At 40.9% G+C, this 19141-nt stretch overlaps 1 protein-coding gene across 7 annotated transcripts in view; it reads left to right on the plus strand.

Moving 5' to 3' along the window:
* LTBP1 (latent transforming growth factor beta binding protein 1) overlaps positions 1–19141 on the plus strand; it is a 364113-nt gene that overhangs the window by 202404 nt on the left and 142568 nt on the right. For 6 of the 7 annotated variants that reach the window (XM_030557132.1, XM_030557134.1, XM_030557133.1 and 3 more), the window contains 2 exons: positions 8556–8678; positions 18653–18820. In XM_030557132.1, coding sequence (XP_030412992.1) covers positions 8556–8678; positions 18653–18820 — 291 coding nt within the window. The remainder of the gene's footprint in view (positions 1–8555; positions 8679–18652; positions 18821–19141) is intronic. The other variant, XM_030557137.1, reaches the window with a different exon arrangement.

The following is a 19141-nucleotide window of genomic DNA, read 5'->3' on the forward strand; positions in this document are numbered from 1 at the left end:
CTTACATAGATTTCTCACGCCATTTTTGTAACAGTTCATGAAGATCAAAACATAAAAACATCCACCTATAAAAGCAGCAACAATTTTTTTTCTTCCTGAGTGACAGTCAATGACACTAAAATATTACTTTTTGTAAAAAAAATACTACTTCCCTTTCCTATTATTCTTTTTATGCTTCAAGAAACACACTATTCAAGATTAAGAAACAGGCCTCAAAGCGCTACAGTTTTCAATCATTCAGTGGCTTTGTGGCAATCTTTTGAAAATTAAAGCCAGCAGGGCAAGAGAGAGGACCAAATTGACAGGGATTTCTTTTTCTTACTTTGAAATGTATATGTGAGTTTTGTCCATGTCTAGCACATGCCACACTTGCTATAACGAGTGTGTGTGCAGAGAGGTTGAGTTGATCTCTCTCTCTCAATCTGTTTGCAGCAGTGATTTTCTGACCACCTAAATCACATAGTTTCATGCTCTTATGCATTGTATCATTTTTCTCTCTGAGTTGGATTGTGCCATTTAGACAATGCCAATGCAGCATAGAGCCTCACCATCCTAGGATGTGTTTTGGACACACAGTCCATTCCCAAGTTCCTGGGAAAACAAAAAGAATGTGCTGCTGCATCATTCCTTTTGAAAATTCAAACAGCTTCCCTGGTGCGAGCAGGCCAGAGCAGAACATGGTGAAGCTGTGCCCTGCCTTCTCCTTTTGTCATGTTTTATTCCCCTAGGAGGAAGCAACTACTTCACATGGGCTTTTCTTATGTTTGGCCCTTGCAGTGTATGGAAAGAAGGAAATGCTGCTTCTGACTGCCAACCACCACCCTTTCTTGTAAATGAGGCCCAGACATATTCTGGCTCTGATTCTTTATAAAAGAGAGTCAGATTTGGTAGGGAAAATCCTCAGCTGGTGTAAATTGTTATAGCTCCATTGAAGTAAATAGAGTTATGACAGTTTATACCATCAGAGGATCTACCTTGATGACTCTGTATTTTCTGGCTAATAAAGTAGCTGGGAAAATGGGCAGGGAGAAAGAATCCTCCCCTGCAGACTCATAGACTCTAGGACTGGAAGGGACCTCGAGAGGTCATAGAGTCCAGTCCCCTGCCCTCATGGCAGGACCAAATACTGTCTAGACCATCCCTAATAGACATTTATCTAACCAACTCTTAAATATCTCCAGAGATGCAGATTCCACAACTTCCCTAGGCAATCTATTCCAGTGTTTAACTACCTTGATAGTTAGGTTGGACGTTAGGAAAAAGTTCCTAAGTCTCCCTTGCTGCAGTTTAAGCCCATTGCCTCTTGTTCTATCATTGGAGGCTAAGGTGAACAAGTTTTCTCCCTCCTCCTGATGACACCCTTTTAGATACCTGAAAACTGCTATCAGGTCCCCTCTCAGTCTTCTCTTTTCCAAACTAAACAAACCCAATTCTTTCAGCCTTCCTTCATAGTCATGTTCTCAAGACCTTTAATCATTCTTGTTGCTCTTCTCTGGACCCTCTCCAATTTCTCCACATCTTTCTTGAAATGCAGTGCCCAGAACCGGACACAATACTCCAGTTGAGGCCTAACCAGCGCAGAGTAAAGCGGAAGAATGACTTCTCGTGTCTTGTTTACAACACACCTGTTAATGCATCCCAGAATCACATTTGCTTTTTTTGCAACAGTATCACACTGTTGACTCATATTAAGCTTGTGGTCTAGTATGACCCCTAGATCTCTTTCTGCCATACTCCTTCCTAGACAGTCTCTTCCCATTCTGTATGTGTGAAACTGATTGTTCCTTCCTAAGTGGAGCACCTTGCATTTATCTTTATTGAACTTCATCCTGTTTACCTCAGACCATTTCTCCAATTTGTCCAGATCATTTTGAATTTTAACCCTGTCCTCCAAAGCAGTTGCAATCCCTCCCAGTTTGGTATCGTCTGCAAACTTAATAAGCGTACTTTCTATGCCAACATCTAAATTGTTGATGAAGATATTGAACAGAGCCGGTCCCAAAACAGACCCCCTGCGGAACCCCACTGGTTATACCTTTCCAGCAGGATTGGGAGCCATTAATAACTACTCTCTGAGTACGGTTATCCAGCCTGTTATGCACCCACCTTATAGAAGCCCCCTCTAAATTGTACTTTCCTAGTTTATCTATAAGAATATCATGCGAGACCGTATCAAATGCCTTACTAAAGTCTAGGTATATCACATCCACCGCTTCTCCCTTATCCACAAGGCTCGTTATCCTATTACAGAATGCTATCAGATTAGTTTGACATGATTTGTTCTTTATAAATCCATGCTGGCTATTCCCTATCACCTTACCACCTTCCAAGTGTTTGCAGATGATTTCTTTAATTACTTGCTCCATTATCTTCCCTGACACAGAAATTAAACTAACTGGTCTGTACTTTCCTGGGTTGTTTTTATTTCCCTTTTTATAGATGGGCACTATATTTGCCCCCTTCCAGTCTTCTGGAATCTCCCCCGTCTCCCATGATTTCCCAAAGATAATAGCTAGAGGCTCAGATACCTCCTCTATTAACTCCTTGAGTATTCTAGGATGCATTTCATCAGGCCCTGGTGACTTGCAAGCATCTAACTTTTCTAAGTGATTTTTTACTTGCTCTTTTTTTATTTTATCTTCTAAACCTACACTCTTCCTGTAAGCATTCACTATATTAGACATTCCTTCAGACTTCTCAGTGAAGACCGAAACAAAGAAGTCATTAAGCATCTCTGCCATTTCCAAGTCTCCCGTTACTGTTTCCCCCTCCTCACTGAGCAGTGGGCCTATCCTGTCCTTGGTCTTCCTCTTGCTTCTAATGTATTGATAAAAAAGTCTTCTTGTTTCCCTTTATTCCCATAGCTAGTTTGAGCTCATTTTGTGCCTTTGCCTTTCTAATCTTGCCTCTGCATTCCTGTGTTATTTGCCTATATTCGTCCTTTGTAATCTGACCTACTTTCCATTTTTTATATGATGCCTTTTTATTTTGTAGGTCACGCAAGATCTTGTGGTTAAGCCAAGATGGTCTTTTGCCACATTTTCTATCTTTCCTAACCATTGGAATAGTTTGCTTTTGGGCCCTTAATCGCGTCCCTTTGAAAAACTGCCAACTCTCCTCAGTTGTTTTTCCCCTCAGTCTTGATTCCCATGGGACCTTACCTATCAGCTCTCTGAGCTTACCAAAATCCGCTTTCCTGAAATCCACTGTCTCTATTTTGCTGTACTCCCTTCTACCCTTCCTTAGAATTGCAAACTCTATGATTTCATAATCACTTTCACCCAAGCTTCCTTCTACTTTCAAATTCTCAACGAGTTCCTCCCTATTTGTTAAAATCAAGTCTAGAACAGCTTCCCCCCAGTAGCTTTTTCAACTTTCTGAAATAAAAGTTGTCTGCAATGCAGTCCAGGAACTTATTGGATAGTCTGTGCCCCGCGGTGTTATTTTCCCAACATATATCTGGATAGTTGAAGTCCCCCGTCACCACCAAATCTTGGGCTTTGGATGATTTTGTTAGTTGTTTGAAAAAAGCCTCGTCTACCTCTTCCACCTGATTAGGTGGCCTGTAGTAGACTCCCAGCACGACATCACCCGTGTTTTTTACCCCTTTTAGCCTAATCCAAGACTCTCAACACTTCCATCTCCTATGTCCATCTCCACCTCAGTCCAAGTGTGTACATTTTTAATATATAAGGCAACACCTCCTCCCTTTTTCCCCTGTCTATCCTTCCTGAGCAAACTATACCCATCCACACCAACATTCTAGTCGTGTGTATTATCCCACCAAGTTTCAGTAATGCCAACAATGTCATAGTTGTATTTATTTATTAGCACTTCCAGTTCTTCCTGCTTATTACCCATACTTCTTGCATTTGTACATAGGCATCTAAGATACTGGTTTGATCTTGCCTCCCAGCTTTGCCCTGACCCTCCTTTCTCTCTGCCATTATAGCCCGTGCTCCCTCCTGTTTCCAACCCATCTCCCAGGTCTTGTTCCCCACTTACCTGTGGGCTTTGCTCACCTGTCCCTGTCGAACCTAGTTTAAAGCCCTCCTTACTAGGTTAGCCAGTCTGTGCGCAAATAAGGCCTTTCCCCTCCTCGAAAGGTGAACGCCATCTGTGCCTAGCAGTCCTTCCTCGAATAGCATCCCATGGTCGAGGAAGCCAAAGCCCTCCTGGCGACACCATCTTCGCAGCCAGGCATTCACCTCCACGATGCATCTGTCTCTGCCCGGGCCCCTACCTTCGACAGGAAGAATCGAAGAGAATACCACCTGCGTTCCAAACTCCTTAAACCGTACTCCCAGAGACCTGTAGTCACTCTTGATCTGCTCAGTGTCACACCTCACAGTATCATTTGTGCCCACATGGATGAGTAGCATGGGGTAGTAGTCAGAAGGCCGGATAATCCTCGACAGTGCCTCTGTAACATCTCGGATATAGGCCCCTGGCAGGCAGCATACCTCCCGGGCTGAACGGTCAGGGCGACAGATGGGTGTCTCCATCCCCCTCAACAGAGAGTCTCCAACCACCACTGCCCTGCGTTTCTTACTATAAATGGTGGCAACAGACCTCCCAGCCTTAGGGGTACGTGGCTTTGCCTCCTTAACTGTTGGGGGTGATTCCTTTTCTCCTGTATCAAGAAGAGCATAACGGTTATCTATTACCACAGCAAGAGGGTTCGCAGCAGGGGTGGAGCACTGCAGAATACCTGCAGAGTGACTCCAGAAAACCTACTTTAGCCCAGTGGTTCATAACCAGGGGTACACGTACACTTGGGGATATGCAGAGGTGTTCCGAGGGTACATCAACTCATCTAGATAGTTGCCTAGTTTTACAATAGACTACATAAAAAGCACTAGCAAAGTCAGTACAAATTAAAATTTCATACTTACAATGATGTGTTTATACTGCCCTGTATACTATATGCTGCAATGTAAGTACAGTATTTATATTCAAATTTGTTTATTTTACAATTATGTGGTAAAAATAAGAAAGTCAGCAACTTTTCGGTACTAGTGTGCTCAGACTTTTTTTTGTATTTTGATGTCTGATTTTTAAGCAAGTCGTTTTTAAGTGAGGTGAAACTTGGGGGTACGCAAGACAAATCAGACTCCTGAAAGGAGTACAGTAGTCTGGAAAGGTTCAGAGCCTCTGCTTTAGCCCAGTAGCTACAGAAGCCACTCTGTACCCTCATGCACCTACCTTCCCATAACCTGTTGAGGGGAAGGATCAGCATATCAGTGAATCCCTAACCCAACCATGATTCACATGGTGCAGGACTCTGCACCACTCCAGGGGTGCAAGCTATGCTGGTTCTGACAAATGAGGGGCCCTCCACACGTGAAGATTTACTATCTACTGTACTCGTTAGTGTGCAAAATGAACTTGTTTGCATTTGTTCTCCTCAGACTGGATTATAGCTTTTAATTGAGTAGGCACAATCTCTCCCCAGGGCTGCTGCTTGCACACAGATGGAGGAGATTGTCATGTGTCTGCCCACACATACCCATACGCTGGCCATGCTCCAGTGCCAGTGTACTGGGAGGCTACAGCAATAATCCAGTTTCTTCTCTGCTCTTTTTCCCTCATCCTGGTCCCTGTATGAGGGAAGAAGGAATGAATGAGCAATCTGTGATCTCCCTGGTGCTCAGAGACTGCTGTTATGAATGGTCCCTGCACAACCATACAAGTTGTGGGGGGGAGGGAGAGGAGGAGCTCCTTGATTGACTCTCCACCTTGTACAGCCACGCAAAGACTTCTCACAATTTGGGCCCCAGCATTAGTGCAAATTAATGAGGGTCTGCTATGTCTCTGACTCAACTTTCTGTGAAAAGAGAAAATTGAGGTGGATTCCATAAAACTTGATTAAATCAAATTATTTATAGTTTTTTACAATGGATAATACAAAATTCCAGAAGATATTTCCTTAGCTGAAAGAATGTGCCCACTGAAGATTTTGACCTCCTCCTAACTCCATCACCCTTTTTTATTCTTCCTTTTTGCTATGAAAGCAGCATTTTGGTTTCCATCTCAGGGCCTCTGTCTCATTCTCCTTCCACAAGGGATTCTGTGGAGTTTATAAGTAAGAATTAGTCAGAATTAAAATCCAGACGAAAATGTTGAAAGTAAGTGTTACGGCAGATAGCTCATTCAGCTGAATTTTGTTCACTGAAAAGTATCCTTTTAAGTATATTCTGATTTTTAGAGTTTTCTTGGAGCAAATGACGGTGTTCATATTGGTCACTAGGATGCCAAATTTTGTGGAGATTATAATGTGGCTGTTTAACAAAATTATAATACTTAGCATTTATGTAGTGTGTTATACTTCAAACCACTTCACAAACATTAGCTTATTTATAATTCTGGATGATAAAAAGACCATTCAAACAATTTTCAAATATACATTTCTCTAATTTTTAATTTAAAAAAAGAGGAGGGGAGGAAGAGCAAATAAATGCAATTTATAAGTTTAGTCATTTTTAAGTAAAATTCTTGATCAAAAAAAAAAAGAAGCACTTAATCTTGAGCCAGATTCCTTTTCCAGCTGCCTTAACAGGTTGATTTCAGTGCAATTTACACAGCTGGACAGGTCTGCGGGTGGCTGGAAATGTTTTAGGTAGGTGGTCATTTACCACAGGGTGAATTAATATGCAGTGAATAGGACATCTTGCGAGGGCTTTTGCCCAAAGCGCATAAGTAAAAATCATTCTAACGTGTCCACCGTTTCTTTTAAAACATTTAAGATTTGTTATCAGTTTGTGGATGGTTCCTGTTGAATCCCTAGATAGAACTCTGTAATGCAGTACCGTATATCAACACAATGGTTCTCTGACGAGCTTAGCCAGAAACAAAAGAGCTGGAAGAGAGACATGAAAAACATACAAGAACTGAGTTATGTTGATGCATCAGAACATGCACATTAAAATTAAAAATAAAAAGCAAATTAAACAGAAGGAATGTTGGTGTCACTGACCTCAGTTTCAAATGAAGGGAGAAGCAGCCAATATCAGCATTTATATACTACATGTATCTTAGCAGAAATGCCTAAATGTAATGGAATTCCATTGGTACAAGGGAACTGGATGTCTCTGTTTGTTTATTGATTGCTGAGAGATGTTTTTAGATACTTGAAGAGAAAGGATGGTTCATCTGGGAAGAGTTTTATTAGAGATATGGTTATGACAGATCCTACAAAAGAATAATTTATAGAACAGAGTACAGGCCGGATGATTTTGAAGAAAACATTGGTATATCTGTGAATTTTAGAGGAAACATAAGCCTCTTACCCCCCAGTCATTAACATCAATAATACAGTGAAACCTATGTTAGAGACCACCTTTGATAGGCAATCTTTTCTAAAAAGTTACTGTCCCATGGTATCACCAAATACATTGAGCATTGTTTTACTCCAACTTTATTAAACACCACCTTTATTAAGCAACTGATTTTTTTCTAGTTTTCTAATAGTCACTCAAGACAGGTTTCACTATACTTAAATGGGTATGTCACAGCTTCCTGTGTGCGTTCAGGAAATGGGGCAAACAAAGTAGCATGCAATAGATTTCTCTCTAAGATATTTTCCATCTTTTTGGTGATAATGGGTTGGTTTTCTATGAATGAGAATGTATAAATTGACTTATTTGCAGGGGGATAAAACTGTTCACAGACTTTCTAGCTGTAACAGTATACATTGAATATTTCTTTTAACTGTATTTATCTTGTAAGCATCTATAAAGAACGAACATTAAAAAAATGAGCACCAGATTAGGGTAAAAGACCAAGCTTGCTGGGTGTGTATAGATAGATATAATTTTCATTTTTGACAATATTTTTCTTTCTCCTCACACGCTTTCTGGTCTGATCTGCAATCCTTCCTATTTATTAATAATGCAAACTTGTCTTCCCACTACTGTGACCCTTGCTTCTCCCTACCCTCGACCTTCAGGTTCTATACTCCCTGCCACATCTCTTCACTATTACATTTTGTGAGCTGTTTGGGCTAGAGACTGTCCTTTATTTTATGTTTTACCTTCCTCCATCACAATTGGAACTAAATCCCTATTTTAGGACGTCAGAGTCTATTGTAATGCAAATAATAAATAATAATATAATAGTCAAGCAATGTTCTGTCCCGTATAAAGTATACCACATTTGTAGTGAATTCTCAAATGTGTAAGTTTTAAATTTGTTAACCACAAGTTTTCTTGCAAGTAAAATTTTGATTTTATCAATGTGCATTGAAAGTAAATAAGAGGGTTCATAACATGCGGAAGCAATCTCATTTTTAAGTTCAGGGTCAGTACTTAAAATGACATGGACATATTTTTTTTCTTGTGATTCTATAAAAGATGCTGAGTCAAATGTTGCTAGTAATAAAAAAGTTACTCTAACCAACATGTAACTACACAGTTTGATCCAATGTAGTATATGCTGCAGAATAAAAGTGTCTTGCAGATAAAACAGAATAACTCCTAAATTAAGACTAAACTGATTAATATTAATGTTCAATTATTTCCATTCTCCCACTGATAAATATTTTTGTTTCCTTACAGACATTAATGAATGCCAGCTGCAAGGGGTATGCCCTAATGGTGAGTGTTTGAATACCATGGGCAGCTATAGATGTACCTGCAAAATGGGATTTGTGCCAGACCCTACTCTTTCAAGATGCATACGTAAGTAACAGAAATTATCTAACATGGGGTGTTTTTTTCCTTGCAACATACAATGAATTAAGCAGATTAGACTTTCAAACAAACTAGTGTTGATTAAAGATATTGTAATCACATATAGTTACAAAGAAGCATCAAGGTCTCTTAAATACAGGACAATAATCAAATAGGAAGATGCCATTCTGAATCACAAAGATAATGGATGACCCAGAGGATGCAGCTCCCCAAACCAGGAAATGTTCAAAGTTGCACAATCAACCATAATTCTGTCATTTCTTAATATATGAGTGGTTGACTTTGCAACCTTAATAATGTTCTTTTAATGTATTTTTTTTTTGTATAATTTCTTAGGTTTTTTAAACAAGCAAACTTTAAAAAAGTCCATGTGGCATCATATTGACACCCACATGGGTCATCAGTGGGGTTGGAATCTTTAGATCCACCATACAGATCTCTGCCACTTTAGCTCAGAGTAACTATAGCAATAGTAGGTTGTCATCATCTATGATGGAACGGCTCTAGAGGGAGATGGAACACTTCGTCATTTGTTAGTGGTTTCACGGAAGAATGACTCGGGAATCTTGTGTTGTGTTTTGAGTATGTATGTGTCAGTATGGAAACCACTCTCGGTGGGTATGCACCTCAGGAATGCCAGATAGAGGTCTTTTGAACAGCAATGTCCGCACAGGCATCCTGTGCCTCCTTGTGCTCCCGCCTGAGGGCATAAAGAGCAGTGAGATGGAACCTGTCAAGTTTCCAACCCGCTAATTCTCAGCTTCAGCTAAATGTTTTCAAAACCTGCAAAAACCTTCAGAACTCTTCTGATTCACTGATATAGGACCACTGTAAACTATGTCAATCCATATGGAGTGAATATTGATGGTCAGACCCTGCTGTCCACCCCTTCTGTACAGACCCTTCGTACAGGACACTCAACATGGCAGATCCCAAACCTGCAGTCTTCAAGGCCTATCCATCTTGTAATAGATTAATTCAGTTGAAATATGTTTGATGTGCCTATCCTTCTCTACAGAGCAGGTAAGTCACAGAATGTGTGGTTGAAGCTTATCTCCTGGAGCAAACTAGGTTTGTTCAGATCCTGAGGAGAGCGCATGAGAATGCTAGTAGCAAAAAAGCCAGATTCATTCAGTGCCCTGTTTAGTAAATGCCTAAGACCAATGCAGAGAAGATGCAACTGTGAAAAGATCTGGCACCAACACCTCTGGCACAGAAGCAGACTCCATTGGCACTGCAGACATCATCAGTACTAAAGCTGACATCTCTGGTGTCAATGTCTGGCACCAAAAGGGAGCATTCCAAACACAGAATTAGAATCCAGGAGTAGCTCCGTGTCATCCCACAGGATACTGTAAAGCTTCCAGACAGAAATCCACCAAGCCCCACATGGCCTTAAGGGCTGGAGATAATGAGCATCCTGTGGCAAAAAGATCTCTGGTACCAACCCTGACTTTGGCAATACGCTCCATGGCATTGATGCCTACAGCTGAAGATGTGTCTCTGGAAGAACCATTAGCATCATTGGTACAAAGGCACTTACTGGTAGTGGTTCACACCCCACGATTAAAAGAGCTCTATATCTTGGCACATCATATATACACAGTCTCAGGTCAAGATGGTAATGCTTGCCTCCATCATTCTCTCTCTCCAAGCTCAAGACTGTTCATGGCTCTTGATTTGCAGGATGCATAGTTCCATATAACTATCCATCTATCCCACAGGTAATATCTAAGATTCACCGTGAGGCCCAACCATTATCAATACAGGGTTCCACCCTTTGGACTCTCCACACTGCTGAGAGGATTCACAAAATGCCTGGCAGTAGGAGCTTTTAAGGCGAAACGGAACCCACATCTACACATATCTCAATGACTGGCTGATCGGGGCAGATCTGCAGTGACCGCCTACTGCGCCCTGGATTATATCCTCTCCCTTTTCTCTCAAATAGGACTCCTTGTGAACTATGAGAAATTGTCTCTTACACCATCACAGATGATGGTGTTAATAGGAGCTGTGATAGAATTTCCTTGGTGAGAACTTTTTTTACCAGAGCACAGGTTCTGATCTCTCCCGTCAGTGATGAAGGATCTAAAATTGAATCTGACAATAGCGATGTATACCAGAGGTTAGACTAGAGGACCACAATGATACCTTCTGGCATTGGAATCTATGAATGTCGTTTGCTGTGTCTTATGTCAGCTTGCAGGTACATGATGCTGTGTGCCAGATTTCACCTGCAGCCCTTACAACTATGGCTGAGGTTGGTGTACTCCCCTTTCAAGCATCACATGACCAAGAGAGTCGCAGTCCCACCCCAAGTCCTACCAGAATTGGCTCAGTGGCTAGACTCAGAGAAAGTACGACATGGGATTCCTTTCTGTCCCCTCCCCAGCAATGACTCATCAGTGCCTGCATGAACCAAATGCAGATGCAAGGGGCCCTGTCCCAGGATGAACTGGATACAAACATCCTAGATCTCAGGGAGATCCAGTTGGCCTGTGCAGCATTTCTGCCTGTTTTGCAGAACTGCAAGGTCCACATCTTGATGGACAACACGTCCACGAGGCACTGTATAAACAAGCAAAGGGCTCTCAGTCTCTCCCTCTCTGCCAGGAAGCCATCAGGCCATGGAACTGGTGCCTTCACTGCAAGGTAACTCCACTGGCTCTTCACCTTCCAGAACCAGCAATGACTTGGCAGATTTCTTAATCTATGAGTCGTCTCTGCAGACATCCAGCACAGAGCCAATATTTTGCCAGGGAGGGCTCCCACAATAGAACTTTTTGATGCAGAGGACAACATTAAGTGCCTAAACATCTGCTGTAGAGGGGGCATGAGCTCAAGTTACTTACCAGACTCCTTCCTGCTACAGTGATCTCCAGGCCTCCTCTCCCAATTACCTCAAACCCAGGGTAATATCCAAAGTCAGATGGGACAGGACCACATTGATTCTAATAGCCCCCTATTGACCAAGGCAGTTTTGACTCTCAGACCTCTTGCAAATATCCGTTCAGATTCCCCCCATCTCCCGATCTTCCTGGACACGATATCTCAGAACTATGTCAGATATTGCACCCGGACCTGCAGTCATTTCACCTGATGCCTTGGATATTGGCTGATTGAGCAATGTTGACAGGTACTGTTCTCAACAGATTGCACAAATTCTCATATAGAACAGGAAGCCATCTTCCAAACATACCAGCTCCTGCAAGTTGAAGCGGTTCTCCCTGTGGGCAATCCAATATAATATGAAAACAGTAGAGGCCCTAATAGCAGACATCCTCAAATACATGGTACACTTGAAACATGCCAGACTGGCTTTTAGGTCTGTCAAAGTCCAACTTTCCAGCAATATCAGCTTGTAATGCTCTGATACAATCACACTTGGTCTTCTCCTATCCAATGGTGTTGAGATTCTTCAAGGGCCTCCTGCATACTTATCCACCTGTTAGAGACCTGATTCCTATGTGGGATCTCAGCATTGTCCTCCTAAAACTTATGAGGCCTCTGTTCAGGCCATGATTGGATTGTTCAGTACATCACTTTACTCTCATGGCAGCCTTTTATTACCTTGACTTGAATGATCAACGAGCTCCATGCCCTTATGGCTGTACCTCCTTACATATCTTTTCACAGGGACAAGATGGTTCTGAGACCACACCCTATGTTTATCCCTAAATTGGTTTCAAAGTTTTACCTGAATCAGTTGATTAACCTAACGGTCTTTTCCCCAAAGCTACACAAGAGACCATGAGAGAAAAGGCTGCCTAGTTTGGATGTTTCCACAACCTGGCTTTATACCTTGATAAGACCAAACCTTTTAGAGCCTCTCCTCATCTTTTTATGGCTAAATCCAGCTTGTCAAAGGGTCAGCTATTCTGTCACAGAGAATCTCTAAGTGGATTAGATAATGTATCTCGCGCTGTTATCAGTCAAGGCACACTCATCCATGGTACATGCAGCATCTTTGGCCTGCTTCAGAAAAATGCCAATATCTCAGATCTGCAAAGCAGCAAAGTGGAAACTTTCGTTAAAAATTACACACTTGACATGGTGGCTAGATCTGATGCCAAGTTCAGGAAAGCAATACTTCAGTTTTTATTTCACTAATGCAACTAAAGCACCTTATTCTCGGCATTCTGAGGTGATACTGCTTACCAGTGCCTTATAGTGGGTACCACAGTGACACATTCTTAAAGATGAAAGAATGGTTACTTACCTACAGTAACTGTGGTTCTTCAAGATGATGTAGCCAGTGTGGCTCCCATGAACCAACCTATATCCCTACTGTTTGGAATCCTCAGCAACACAGGGTTTGAATTATGAGGGAACTGAGGGAGGATCACAGCTACTCTTCACTTTATGCCCTCATAAGGGAGCATGAGGAGGCACAGGGCACCGTGTTATCAATAGGCTTTGATCTCGTGCATGAAACACATGCGTACATATGGTGGGTTCCACATTGACAACATCACAAAGAACTACAGTTATTGTAGGGTAAATAACTATTCTTTCCAACTATTCTTTCTTCTGCTCGCCCCTCTTACCCCAGGCTTTTACCCCTTCTGCCTTGTTCCCTCCAACCTGTCTCAGCATCCATTCTGTCTCTTCTCCACGGTGGCTCCTCGTCCCAGTTACATCCTCCTCACCTAGCCATTGCTGTATTAATTTAGATGGAATAAATGGACCAAAGGTGTTAATGTAACCTGGTCACAGTCCAACAGTAAACAGTGTTAAACAAGGTCGGGGTTTGGTATACAGAGACCTCAGCCTACTTAGTACCATGGCAAACCCACAACTAAAAATCCTTTTAGCTTGCTGTTATAGATAAAGAAAAGAAGGAAAAACAACACATTTGAAATGTAAACTATTAAATAAGGCTTTCATTTTAACAGCATCCCTTGTTCCTTTTCCCTTTAGCTGGAGAGAGCTTTTAGAAGGAAAAACCTCTTGTTTGATAGACTCTTAGATGGTATCTGAGTTGGTAATAACTGTCCTTTTGGGGAAGAGAAAATAAGTTAGTTGAGATGGGCTGGATCAGTTGTTGCTGCTGTTGGTAAAGTCCAATCCTGTTTCATCCCAGATGGTGTTTGGAATTCATCTGGAGCCAGTAGAGGTAGTGATGTCACCTAAGTCCCTCTCTCTGGCCCAGTCTGGTCAGGACAATTCTTAGGATCAGGATGCACAAGGCCCCCAGGGTACCAGGAAATGTATGGGTTGGCAGCCGTGATGGTGAAGCTTGCTCCAGTAGCCATTTTTTCTCTCAAAGTCTCTTTCTTTAAGGACCCACAAAGGGAATAGTGGGTGGAATAGCTCATCCCTATTATTTTGTCCACCATTTAGACTTAGTTTCCGACACACATGTTTTAGTTCACTGATTTCTGGTTCCACACTTTTCTTGTTTACCAAGCATGATCTTAACACAGTCTTTGAATTATATCAGGAAGCCTTTTTGTTTGGACTAATGCAGTGTTTCTGTCTGTCTTTTGTACCTTTTCACATCAGCACTTGTTGTTATAGGTTATTGTAAAATGTCATTATTAATTTAATTATTATATTATTATTTTTATTTATTAACTTTCACAGTGTTTACAGCTGAAGTCATAACTAGGGTAAATTTGTAGGCCCAGTTATCGCAACATGATTCCCAATCTCCATTCCTCAGGCTTCTCATGCCACATTCCAGTCCTGTCTCCTTGCCCAGCAATTTCCTGTTCCTCCCTTCCCTAGTTCCTCATCCAGTCTCTCTCTTGCCTATCCTGGCCTCCACTTCCCCCAGTCTACATTCCCTGTCCCAATCTTTTTCCCTGTCTCTTCGTCCAAGCTTGTCCCTCACCCTTCCCTGGCTCCTCGTCCCAGTCTCTTTGCCCAGCCAGTCCAGTTCTTCTCATGCACCCCGCCCATCCTCAGATCTCTCCCCCCTTCACCCTCATCTCCTTCTCCCAGTTCCACTGGTTCTCTGTTCCAGTTTTCTTGCCCTGCAGTCTCCAATACCCCAGGTCCTCACTGAATCTCTGTCTCCCCACACTCACTGGCTCCCTGTCCCCACCCCATTTCTCTCCAGGTTCTTTGTCCCATTCTGCTCCTTTCTTGATTTCCAGTCCTAGTCCCCTTGCCCAGCCAGTTCTAATGTCTGTCCTATCTCCACCCCAACTCCGTTTCCCTCCAGCCACTCTGCCAGCTTCCAATCCCAAGGCTTTGACACCTTTTATTTTTTGCAGAGGGAACATGTGTGGCAGAGGAAAATTAAAACAACTGAACTTGATCAATTTTTCCAGAGAAATACCATTGATTTTTTTTTTAACATGGCACATTTTCTTAGTAACAGAAAATGAAATAATTAATATGCCTCTGTCATTTTGGCAGAATAACAACTTTTATTCAAAAACTTATGCACCATAAAAGTAAATCATAAAATTGTACATGACCAACAATGCCAACATCTTCTTTTATTTTTCTCCCAAATGGTAGCTTTACAAACAGTCAAACTAATGATTTACAGAATATATAATACTTATGGTTTCACTTCAGATAAGAATTAAAATTGGAAATGAAAAGACCAATTATACAACAGACTTCTTATCTCTGGTTAGCCTTTTGCTGTAGGATACCATTATGCTTAGAGTTAATGATTTTCCTGAATTATTTAATAGCTTTTTTGGATGGAATACCCATGGGATTTCTGATATACTTATACATGTCTTATAAGAGAATTATAATTATATTTTGACATATTTAATAAAGTTTAGATTTTAAGATATTGCCTCCCTATAACAGCAAGGGACACTTTTTTTTCTCTAAACAAAATTTTGTCGAAACTGATATTTTTCACACACAAAAATTGGTTTTCCCTCCTACAGATTTTGTATTGATTTTTATATATTTTCTGAACAGCTATAAACGGGAATGATGTCTAACTGAATATGACATGGATCTTATAGTTAACATTGTCATTTAGGCTCTTGAAGAGAGAATAAACAGCATGATACTGAATTGGTTGATGTTGCAAACAACATTTAGGACAGAGAAGTAAGTCAAAGGAATATTGAGACATTAGAAATATGAAGTAACTATTTACATGGTAATATTTTGATATGAGCACCCTGTACTGGAATTCCACACATGACCCTTAGTTATGATTACCAGCACTGAATGCTGCAGTCACAGAAATTAGGTATGCAGTCTTCCTACCTTAAATATCAAGTATACATGTCCTTACTGTGATACTTACCTTCATGGTTGATGACTCCGTGATATTCCCTTTCGTTCAGACAGGTAATTTGGGTGACAACTTGCTTCACCTTCCCTCTAAACATGCACATTCAGGTGATGTCTAAATCCTGCCACTCCTTCCTATACATTTCCGAAATATGATCTTTATTCACCTTCCAAACTGCTGAAACCGCATAATTTTATTACTGTTACCTCTGTCCTCCCTCCCCTTCCCCACCTGTTTTTTGTTAAACTCACTTCTTGTGCCTTGTTTCAAATTAGATTATAAACTCCACTAGGCAAGAATTGTGTTTCCTGTGGGGTTTGTACAAAACCTAGCACAACGATTGAGACACGGTCTTCACTGGACTCTTTAATGTTACCTCAATACAGATTAATAATATTAAAAGTACTCACATTAGAATCATGGCTTCTCCTTGCTGTCCCTCTCCATATTAGGCTGTCAAGAAGGATAGGATTACGAAAAGCCTCAGTAGTGCTGGTGATTATCATTCAGAGAAGGCATGTTTTATTTCTGGATGATGTATCTGAGCCCCACTTGCGGAAAAACTTGATTTATTATTCTTTTAATGTAACAGACAAAGTCTTTGCTCAGTGATATTGGGAAGGGAATGAGAAGAATGTATCTTTCCTTTTCTGTTTTCCCTCACTAGAATGGAGCCAGCAGGGAGCTTTGGGAGGGGATGTCACCTTGAAAGCAGAGACTGGAATGTCCCTTCCACTCAAAAATAGAGGCGGTGGGAACTCTGTTGATATTATCATGGAAAGGATGTGTGTGTCCCTGAGGGTGGTGGGGACATGCTTTCTGACCACCATGGTATCAATACCATGCCAGATGGGTGTGGGTGCTGGCATCATGATACTACCAAGAAAATAGATACAACCTTAGAAATATGCAAAGGATTGAAGTTACATGTCCCAGGATGAAGTCAAGTTTTGTTAACAGATCTGGGAAAAATAATCTGGAATGCTGATATTTAGTGGGAGAAATCTCTTCAGAATGCAGTAATGCAAAAGATACAACAAAATCACCCTTACAATTTTCCATTTTTGCTTTGTTGATGATGAGATTGTCACCTCAGTATTCTTCCTTCCATTACTCTGTGCTTGATGAAGGGAAAACCTGGGCAGTACTGTGAATACATAAGAAACTTTATTTAGTTATTTGGCAACTTAAAAGTTTTTATGTAGTCGTAGTGTGATTAAGTGGCAAAAAAAAGTCATGGCAGTTTAAGACTACATAAGCAGAGACATCACATATTGTTCAGTGAAATTCCACCATGAAGATTAATGGAGATACTTGAAATGTTTGTTACTAATTTCTGTTTTGTTGAATCTTTAACAAAAACATCTTTTCTCCCAAAATTTTTCTTGGGTGTTGGAGTTAAGTAGGCATTAGCAAAGTGAAAAAGTTGTAAACAGCATGAATAAGAATAATTTCCTCCCTTAGTTAAATCAGGCTTTACTTGCTCCAGATTTCTGAGGTCATAAACTTATGACTTCTCCAATTGACCATAGTGTCTTATAGAAAAAACAGGGTAGGCAATACCTGAATTTCTAATGTGAAAAGCTGATGAGGTAGGGGGAAAATATATATAAAGCTCAATCTCTGCCCCTTTTTCCCCCGACCTTCTGTGTCTGTGCCTTTGGAAGACACAACATAGCCCTAAATTTTGTATCAGACATGAGTTCTGAGACTTAGTCACTGTCCTATGCGGCTGGCTGTTGATGCTCAAATATTAAGTAACTTTTTATAGTTTAAAAATTACATTACAATTAGTTTGCATATATGTTCTGACATTTTCAGTTGATTTCCACATCTCTGAAATCTTTGCCCTTATTTTGATTTAACTGAACCTTTCACCCAGCTCTGTCAACTTTTTTTTTTAAATATTAAGGTTGGATGGATCTCAGCCTCATATTATGTCCACACTAGGCAAAGTTTATATCCTTTGTATGTGCAATGATCAAAAATATGCTAAGGCATTGTGATTTTCTTGGACCAGAGCAATTTTGAATCGCAGTGGAATATTTAATCTCATATATTTCAGGGGGTAGATGGGGCATTGCCTGGGGCATTACTAACTAACTGTTTCAGCAAACACCTCGTAAGTCTGGTGAAAGAAACAAACAGCAGGATAATCTAAAATTGTTCCCTTTATTCAGCTGTTTTAATTACAAAATGTCTTTGTTGTCAGGACTAGAAATAATCAACCAGTTGTTGTTAAAATGTATAAAACGCAGTGAAATGTAAATATCTAATTGCCTTGTCCATTTAAGAACAGCTGTCTGATATATAATATTAAAAATAGCCCTTTTACAGTCCCATCTGTTTGTATGGCTTTGTAAGTCTGAGTGGTGGTGTGACTGTAGCCTTACAGTGTTCTGTATTACTGTTCACCTGCTTTAAGCTTATGCTGTAGTGCTCATGCATGGGAAAGAGAGCTGTTTCTAATTCTGTGCTGCTAGAGCATGGCAACTTCCGGTGTGAACATCAGCTTTGATTCCTAAAATATCAATTTTGTGTTGTGTGTAGTGCTCGTCTGAATTCAGATGCTGTTGATGCCAAATAAGAAATCGTCTTCATATCCTGAGTACTGAGAGACCCAGGCATTTTAAAAAAAAATTGTTGGCAGATAGCAGTGTTAATCCTGTTAGCTGGGTACTGGAACTCCTGTGGTGTTTCTCATGTAAACTCTAGCGTCCTCCTTCCCTTTTTGCTGCAGCTGATAATCCTATGGTCTCTGAAGAGAAAGGGCCCTGTTACCGGTTTGTCAGTGCAGGAAAGCAGTGCATGCACCCTCTCTCTGTTCAGCTCAGCAAGCAGCTCTGCTGTTGCAGTGTTGGCAAGGCCTGGGGCCCACACTGTGAGAAATGTCCCCTTCCAGGAACAGGTAAGAGGTGCCCAGAAAAACCTCAACCGTTCACCCACGCACTGTATGCAGTGTACGTACTATATCATCTCCTACATTTCATCTATTTTTTTACCCTGTAGTTTCTTGCTGGTTTTGTAAATATTAATAGAAAAATACAATACAGGTTTTTTTGTTTGGATAAACAAGCATTCATAACAAAGATGGGATTTTCCTTTGCTATGTAACGGTAGGCTTCCAGTTTAGCAACTAGACCCATCTCAGTGTGGAGGATTTTAAATTACTAATTCCTGTAACATGAAGATAAGGTTAGTTTACAGGGATCTGGATAAATTGAACCGA

This window comes from Gopherus evgoodei, chromosome 3 (genome assembly GCF_007399415.2).
Source record: "Gopherus evgoodei ecotype Sinaloan lineage chromosome 3, rGopEvg1_v1.p, whole genome shotgun sequence".
Taxonomy (NCBI): Eukaryota; Metazoa; Chordata; order Testudines; family Testudinidae; genus Gopherus; species Gopherus evgoodei.